At 39.4% G+C, this 9,191-nt stretch overlaps 1 protein-coding gene across 1 annotated transcript; it reads left to right on the top strand.

Moving 5' to 3' along the window:
• The first annotated feature begins 3,015 nt into the window (after nt 1-3,015).
• OTOR (otoraplin) lies at nt 3,016-8,085 on the top strand. Its single transcript, XM_034766949.1, has 4 exons — nt 3,016-3,671; nt 4,118-4,257; nt 4,955-5,065; nt 7,576-8,085. The coding sequence occupies exons 1-4, from the start codon at nt 3,548-3,550 to the stop codon at nt 7,597-7,599; spliced, it is 399 nt and encodes a 132-aa protein (XP_034622840.1). The 5' UTR covers nt 3,016-3,547; the 3' UTR covers nt 7,600-8,085.
• The last annotated feature ends 1,106 nt before the right edge of the window (nt 8,086-9,191 follow it).

Genomic DNA, 9,191 nt, shown 5'->3' with positions numbered 1-9,191 from the left:
AGAAAAGCTAAAGCATTTTTCTAGACCAAGTGAATAAAGAAACCCAATTAAAATACACATTTATATTCTGGATGAAACCTGCACTGGAACTGTTGGGAATTTGTACTGCAGACTTTCCTGGACATTCAGACCCTAGTCTATGTAGATCTGGACAAATAGGTGTCAGATTTGCCTTCAGCTCTCCCCACACCTTTAACTTCTGGACCTGTTAGGCCACTAAAATACTTTTGATAAGGGTGAATGAGTCTGGCGTTGGTTTTTGGTAGGATTTTTTTGTGGGGAGGAAGGGGCAGCCCAGGTCTGTGCTATTGTTTCTGATCCAGGCACCAGCTACTCTGGACTACGCCAGTGAATAGACTGAACCTACCTGCTCCCAAAGCAAATCTGCACCATAATTGCTATTTTGACCAAAACTTAGCATCTTCAGGAGCGCATGAAGCCACTTTAGAACAAGACACATTCACTCTTTGTATGCTTCTTGATTTGATATTGGTATATAAAAATTGCTGTGGAATAGGAGACTGTGCTATATTTCAGTAGGACCTATAGTGATCTGTATATAAAATCTCATTTTGTTAAAGGAGACTCCAATGGGAGGATTTTTCACTTTCCACCCCAAAGTAAATTGCAAAATTCCTCTTTTAATAGTATATTCATACTTCCCATATCTTTTGCAGTAATTTTACTTGAGCATACACGATTGAAAGTTCCACTTAGCTATTACTGACCTAAGACAACTGGTAGGCTGCATATTTGCCATGAATGTCTGAGTAACTTTTTTTTTTTTTTTTCTGGTGTTTTTTTTCAAAAGGGCAGGAGGACATTTTTGTAGGTGCCCTAATTCTGAACTAGGGATTCCGCCACCTTTTTGATATGCATGTAATGGAGTCTCCCATATGGTCTAGCATTTAGACCAATCCATGGTACATAATTTGGGAAGGAGTGTGCTGAGGTACAACAAAGAGCAGCTAGATGTCAACTTCATGTTGAGATGGAGAGCAAGGCAACAGCCGGAAGATCAAGGAGAATGTAATTAACATAATCAGAATATTACAAGGACATAATGTTAGAGAGACAAGGTGGGTGAGGTTATATTGTTTATTGGATCAACCTCTGTTGGTGTGAGAGAAAAGCTTTTGTGTGTGGCTCGAAAGCTTGTCTCATCAACAGAAGCTGATCCAATAAAATATATTAACTCACCCACCTTGTCTCTCTAATACTGACACAGCTACAATCACACTGCAAGGAGACAGTATTAACATTCCTACTTTATGAAGAATCCCATAGGATTTGTAATAACTAGCTGACAGTCACTGCTGTTTTTGTTCCTTACCTGAAAAACGGCACGTTTATCAGCATGGGGGGGCCCCCTTAGGCATTGATTCAGTACTGACTCTCCCAAGAGTGCCACATAATCACTTGCCAAACTATCAGGTGTACCTAGGTCAGTGATCTCCCCTGCAAGTACTGAGCTGGCTTAGCCTTCCATTACTTGTGAGAACAGTGGGGTTCATAGAAGTAGGTGGTATGTCTGAAGGCCACTGTTCTCTTTATTATCACCTTTTTCTTCCTATGTATCATACTGAATTTTAAACGTGCTGACCTTAAAATGCTGTCTTCAAGGAATAGAGATCAATCTGTTACAACATATGCAGGTCAGTGCCTCAAGTGCACAACTTCTCCAGTGTGAGTCCAGTTATGCAACCGCATGCTGTGAGATTTTCAGGGAGGAATGTGATTCTACGCTCGCATGCAAGACGTGACCTCACACATACGGTGGGTGCAAGGTCATGCTGTGGTGAGGATACTGCAGTTATGTAAATGAGGATGGAAAAGGGTTGTTCTGGCATAAGCTGTTAAATAGGTTTGCTTTTTAACTAGAGCACCCAATGAAATTAAAGCATTGTCCACGCTATGAATATGCAGTGCCTAAATTTCAAATGTAATTTGCTGATGCACAGAGCCTTTCACTGAGATTCAACTATCTGTGCCACTGACTAGGTTTACTTATATTTGCAGTAGTGCCTAAATGTTATACCAATAGAATAAAATCCAGCAGGATCTTATTAAGAGAGATAAGGCAAAGATGCCACATTTATTGTAAATATACTGATAAAGCAAAAGATAAAAGTAAACAACGTTGTTTGACTACTTATTTCTTATACATACACATACATATATATATAGAGAGAGAGAGGTTCATTTACACAATCATTTATTCAAGTTCTGTATAGGTGTTATAGTTACCAGCCTAGTTGCTCATGCCAAGTTACTGGCCAGGTACCTTGGTCATGAGGATGGAGCCAAGTCTGTGTCAGGTGCACCTGATGCTCCTGGAGGCTCAAAGTCATCAGTCTTTAGAGTCCATTCTTATAGGAATTAATTCCTATGTTAGTCTATGGAAACTGTTTTATCCTGCTGTTGCTGACTCAATCAGCAGATGGCACATTCCTGTCCAAAGTGGCACATTCCAGGTGGTTCCACACTGTTCAAAGTTTGTTGTTTCTCATCCTTCCAGGTGATGGGGTGGATCCCAGTTTACCCTCCGGGGGTTGTTTGGTGGTCCTACTTGACACATTCTTCCGCCGATGGATACTCCCTTTCTAGGCTGGCACCTCCCTAACCATTTATGTACATCAAGCATTCATTAACATACATTTCATATCTTAACCATATTTTAATTTACTGTCTCCACCACTTTCAGGGTGTGTGCTAATTCATTTGAGACTCCCAGCCCTTTAATCACAGAGGGTGGGGGGTCTGTCCTAGGAGCCCTTGAATGAAGTGAAAATCACTTAACAGCTTATAGTGTTTGTTTACATTGTATAAATTACTTCAAGAACAAAGTCAATTAACTTGTTTGTGAGTTTTACATAATAATAAAGTATCTTTCACAGGATAGATGTAATCAATGGTTTCTACAGACAGTAGCTTACAAGTTTTAACAGAAGATCCAAGAGATTTTTGTGCTTGGTGAAACTGTTGGATTTTAAAATGTGGGGGACAAATTATGAGGGGGTCACTGTCACTTGGGGGAATCACTGTTAGTACCTTCTTTAATATCCCTACATAAGGGCCCTGTAGAAACAAGACATGGAGACAGTCTGCCCCAGAAAGCTCTGACTTGTCTTTGTATATTTCATGAGAATCAAGGATTTAAGCACTTTAAGGGTTGTTATTTCATTTGCTGCTTAACGAGGACTGATTTATTTTTTTCATCTTCAGACAAATTTTGCCTGAGGTGGTGGTGATAAGAATATTACACTTAATGAAGGCCTACAGGAAAGTATAGAATGTCTCTGTAATACAGCAGTTTATTGAAGCAATGGTACAAAAAGGCTTTGGAAAGGGATTGTATTTGGTAAATAAAACCTGAGGGTCCCCTGGGGCCCTATGGTTCCTCTTAAAGTAGTGGAATGTTAACCTAATCTCTTCCCATTGGCCAGGGATGTTTGTCCAGATGTCTAGCTTTTCCATAAAAGATAAGTATTACCAGACTTGACATGCATTTGAGAGAGAAGTGCTAGCAAAGAACATTGATAGAAAAATGACACTAACTATTGATTTGGTTATACTATTTTTATGCCTTGGAGTTGTATATCCTGGCGTGACTGGAATTTTTATGGACAAACTTGCCAGCAAAAAGCTCTGTGCTGATGAGGAGTGTGTTTGTAAGTATTTTTGTTTAAACTTTAGTAAAGCATATGATCAAAACGAAATGTGTTTTTTATACAAAGCAGTGTCTGGTTTTGAAATGTAAGAATGAGCTGCTTGTTAGCTTTGCTGTATTAAATCGGTGTCTTTGTACCTTTAAAAAAATTTTTAATGTGGCAAAACCACATGTGAAATTAATTTATATTCCACATGCTGCTTTTTCAAGGATTTTGTTTCAAAATCCATTATAATCAAAGGTAGGTGTAGTTAAAAACATTTTTCTGAGAACTCCGTTGTAGTGTTGTAATGTTGTGATAAAGTGAGTATCTCTGGCTTTACTTTACTTTGCTTAGTACGGACTGAAAATTGTGTAAGATGAAATCTGGCAGCCTTTTCTCTGATTACTTGCTTCAGAGAGAGTCTAATATATACGCTTTATCCACCTCCTTTTTTTCCTTTGCAGACACCATTTCCCTTGCCAGAGCAGAAGATGATTACAACGCACCAGACTGCAGGTTCATTAATATTAAAAAAGGGCAGTTGATTTATGTTTATTCAAAACTAGTGAAAGAGAGAGAAGCTGGAGAGTTCTGGGCTGGAAGTGTAAGATGAAATTCTTCTTTATACAAGCATTAATCTACCTCTAGTTGGCTAGTAATGTTTCTTTGTCAACATCCACTTTTTAAAAAGCAGATTTTAGCAGCGAAAATAAATCCTGTGGCTTTTTTAAAGACTGCATCTGAGATTTTAAAAAAGTGAATATACAAAACTTTCCAATCCAAACTTCACAAGCATTGATAAGAATCTCTCTCATATTGAGAGACCATATAACCTATTAAAATATAGATCATAGTATAATGGAAATAAATGCACTGAAGCAATCAAAATAAAATCCAATGCTCTTCTGCTGCTGTCATTTATTCAAAGAATCAGGTGCAAACATTTTACAGCAACCTAAATTTGGGAAGAGACACTTTGATGACAATGGATCATTAAATCTTAACTCCACCCTTTCATTTAAAGGAAAATAAAACTGCCACTCCACTTTTATCTGGAAAATCTTACAAATAATGTATCCTAAATATAACTTATTTGGAGTCCTGTGTGTCCATGTTCTGGCTTATATTCATGCCTCCTTTTGAAAAAAATCTTGTCCTAGTTAGTCAAGTAACATGAAAACCAAAAGACCACAAGACAAGAGGGCGAGAGTATGATTGCTGCTTTTGACAAAAACTTGAATGAGTTTAATTTGGATGTGGGCTGCTTTATTGTGTCTAATTATAGCTTTTCTTGCTCTAAGGTGTATGGTGAGCAGTATGAAGACCAGATGGGAACAGTTGGCTACTTCCCTAGCAGTTTAGTCTCTGAGCAGTATGTTTATCAAGAAGCTAATAAGACAATCCCTACAACGGTAAGGAATATGCAAAAGGCCAGGGGGTTACATAAATATATTCAACTGTGTAATGCTAATTTGCTATAAAAACAAATCATCGCTATGCACTACACCATCCCACTGTTGACTGTAATAGTGCTCAGCCACACACAATGCCTGGGGCCTGATCCTGTTTCCAATACTTTGTTGAGGAGCACCACTGAACTCATAATTTAGGGTTTGATCCTGCTCCCATTTGAGTCAATTGAAAAACTCTCTTATTAACTTGAATGGTGTAGATTTAAGCCCATTATGCATTGGGCACAAGATTCCATTTGCAGTATATAGCAAGTTGTATTGGTCCTACAGAGCCGGAGAATCATGCTGCATATTCGTGAGCACCCTATACTGTCGCAGTCTCCGTTAATTATTTACACAAATAGAGATCTGTCTCTTTTATAGAGAATTCTTGTAATGAGCACATGCTTCACTTTCCTTATGTGATAGGAGCCTGACTGAGTTCTGCTATCTACTCCTGTGGGAACGGGAAGAGGCTTCAACTACATGTGAAAATTCACTCATTCTCAATTCAGTTCAATATTAGACGAAGCATTCGCGGCTATTTTTTAACACCAAAAGGGCTTTTTTTCTAAAACCACCTAGTATTTTTTTGTTTTAAAATATAAGTGCTTCTCAATTTACTAAACCAAAACAATGAAAAGGAAAGTTTTAGCAAATTTTAAAGGCACTTTGTATAATCTATGGGCTGTATAAGTAGGGGCATTGCCAGCAGATCGAGGAACGTGATCGGTCCCCTTTATTCGACGTTGGTGAGGCCTCATCTGGAGTACTGTCCAGTTTTGGGCCCCACACTACAAGAAGGATGTGGAAAAATTGGAAAGAGTCCCGCGGAGGGCAACTAAAATGATTAGGGGTCTGGAGCACATGACTTATGAGGAGAGGCTGAGGGAACTGGGATTGTTTAGTCTGCAGAAGAGAAGAATGAGGGGGGATTTGATAGCTGCTTTCAACTACCTGAAGGGGGGTTCCAAAGAGGATGGAGCTCTGCTGTTCTCAGTGGTGGCAGATGACAGAACAAGGAGCAATGGTCTCAAATTGCAGTGGGGGAGGTCTAGGTTGGATATTAGGAAACACTATTTCACTAGGAGGGTGGTGAAGCACTGGAATGCGTTACCTAGGGAGGTGGTGGAATCTCCTTCCTTGGAGGTTTTTAATGCCCGGCTTGACAAAGCCCTGGCTGGGATGATTTAGTTGGGAATTGGTCCTGCTTTGAGCAGATGATTGGACTAGATGACCTCCTGAGGTCCCTTCCAACCTTAATATTCTATGATTCTATGTGCCTTCCACCCCATGTGTGTGAAAAGCTTGCTTACTCATATAAGGAGAAAGCGTTAATACACAAAATTAAAATGATTGGAAACATTCAAATGTTTATTTTGAAACAACCAGGCTGCTTTATTTTAAAACACATCCTTCTGTTGCACTGTATCAGACTTCTGTAGTTTCTCAAGCTTTTCACTGCCCCATGGAATTTTTAACTTTACTGAAGACTTGTAAAATATTCACATAAAAAACGCCTCAATTACACTGTGAAGCAGATGTTTGGTTTCTCAGAAGCTAGTGTGTTGGCACAGAGACTCAGATTGCTTGGTAGCTTGTCTCTTTAAAACCACTTTCATGAAAACCTTAAAACATTTTTAATTGAACAGGTTTCTGGTAATTACCTTCATTAATATTGAATAGTAAGCTATGTTCTGTTCAAATGTATGTTCAAATGTTCCATTCAAACAGGAAAGTATTTGAAAAATCCTCTTCAAGCTATATATGTGTTTCATCATTGTTTTTATGTTCAAAAGTATTTTATTAGCAGGTGTGGTCCAGGGGAAATTCACAGAACATATTTCTATGGATAAATTAACTGAACAGTTACTTGGTAGGACTTGTACTTTATCAAGCAAGTTTTATTTACAGGAATTTAAAGGGCCAGATTTAGTCAGAGCTGCCCAGAGGATTCAGGGGGCCTGGGGCAAAGCAATTTTGGGGGTCCCTTCCATAAAAAAATGTTGCAATACTACATTCTCGTGGGGGCCCCTGCGGGGCCTTGGGCAAATTGCCCCACTTGCCCCCCTCCGCCTCCTGGGCAGCCCTAGATTTAGTTCTATTATAAAGTGGCCACATCTCCTCTGAAGTCCATGGCAGGCCACTATATTACACCAGGACTGAATGTGGCTCAGTGTGTAGCAACCATTGATTAGCCATAATAAATGAAAGAACAAAAGAGAAACAAAACCAGAAAGGCTTAGTAAAAAGCATTATCCAGTCAATATGGAACTCTTCTCTAGTATTCTGAGACAAGTTCCATGATTTATACAAAAGAATTTTAAGGTGCTAATTATTTAACATTTGCTTCTCCTTGCTTACCTTTTCAAAATGTATTTTGTACCTTGATTCAATTTGTACCCAGTTCTTATTTGGTATAACAATGCCTAAGAGCCTCTGCTCATTTTTCTAATGACTGTGTCTTTCAGGCCATTGACTTCTTCTGTGAATAGTACCGGTATGTGGCTGGGTCATCACCAGGCGGATACCAAGAGACTCTGATGGATATAAACCTGAAAACCCATGGCTGACTACTCCGAATTCTTTCTTTCTTTCTTGTTTGTAAAATAATACGTTTATTTCTAAATAAGAATTTGTTGAAAGGGAGTGATTGCTGGGGAAAAAAGTTTAAAACCTTAGATATAAACCACATGGCATATGCTTTGAAAGTCTTTCTACCTGAAATTACTTTGTTATATTCATTGGTAAGTTAGCACGCTTTAAACTACTGCATTGTCATATTCAAAGTTATCTAATATTTGAGGTAAGACTTTAAATATCTTATGTTGCATTTATTTTCTCACTATACAAGCACATTTTATGTTATTGAATAAAATTACATTACAAGTGCACAAAGCTGTGTGTGAGACACAAACAAAAGTAAGGAAATTTACGGTGTATGGGGAAAATCATGTCTACGTCAATACTAAGTATTAAAGAAGAGCATCACCTTAACTGCTTGCTGAGGGCTGCTAATGTGTCTAGCTTTACGCAATGGGTAAAGAGAAGGGTACATGGACCCTTACACACATTTCTAAACAAGGGCTCCTTGAATTTCTGTGCTTGTGCTCCTGGGGCCTGATTCAGCACTGCACAACCGGAGTTTTCTGATGGTGTAAACTGAGATTAACTTTAGCATTTATATTCCCAAACTTCAGGGATGAAGGCAGTACCCGTCTGTACCCTATTCCAGTCCCTATTCACCATTCTGCCTGTGCATGGGGCTATAGAGGAACAACAACCAGCTGGGGGAGAATTCCTGCTGTGCAGCTGCTGGATAGGGCCAGTGGATATGGCCCTACATTGTCCCTCTTTGCAGCTTCTACTGGGGGCAGGACAGGGAGTGTTCATACAGCGGTGAGCGGCAAAGTCGCCCACCAAAAATGTAGGGAATCTAGAGGAATCTGGGCAACCTGGTTCCCCCATCCCAGAGTTATGCTATCAGTGGTGTGCCTTTCAGCACAAAATCTAGCCAGGGGCCTCAAAGACTGACTCTGATACTAGAAAATCTAATTCTGAAGAAAAATCAAGTTGGGATTTCACCCTGTAGTTAAATTTGGCATTTGCATAGAACATCTGGTTGCGTGGAACAATGACTACATCAGGCAGTAGAGAAGTAGTATTTGTCTGCTGGAGCTGAATTCAGTGTCTGTTCACCAGCTGTGCCATTTGTTGAATGGCTCTCACCCAACCCATCTTTAGAAATGTCACCAAAAAATTCCAGATGTCTATTTTACTTGCTGGCACTGCAAGCACTCCTGATCTCACGATCACTAGTGACCTACGCAGGGTCTGAATTAAGGTGAGACGAGCTGGGTGCATTTATAGCTGCTTCCCTTTTCTAATCTAGATGAGCCACTTTTAAGTTGTCCATAGGGGAACTGTAATAACATTCAGCTGAAAATATAGTAGGTAATGCAGAGATAAAGCAAGCAGAGGCACAGGATGCAATTGATGCAGTGATTCTTGATCTTGATGGCCAGGCTTTCTAGAAAGCCTCTACTGCTCAAATACAGTGCTGTAAAAACTTAATGGGGCAGATCAA

The sequence above is a fragment of the Trachemys scripta genome, chromosome 3 (assembly GCF_013100865.1).
Source record: "Trachemys scripta elegans isolate TJP31775 chromosome 3, CAS_Tse_1.0, whole genome shotgun sequence".
NCBI classification, from domain to species: domain Eukaryota; kingdom Metazoa; phylum Chordata; order Testudines; family Emydidae; genus Trachemys; species Trachemys scripta.
This window is presented reverse-complemented; position numbering and strand designations above follow the sequence as displayed.

Coding starts and splice junctions, on each gene's coding strand:
- OTOR (XM_034766949.1), top strand. CDS start 3,548: ATGACACTAACTATTGATTTGGTTATACTATTTTTATGCCTTGGAGTT. Junction 3,672..4,117: donor TGCTGATGAGGAGTGTGTTT/GTAAGTATTTTT, acceptor TTTCCTTTGCAG/ACACCATTTCCCTTGCCAGA. Junction 5,066..7,575: donor ATAAGACAATCCCTACAACG/GTAAGGAATATG, acceptor TGTGTCTTTCAG/GCCATTGACTTCTTCTGTGA.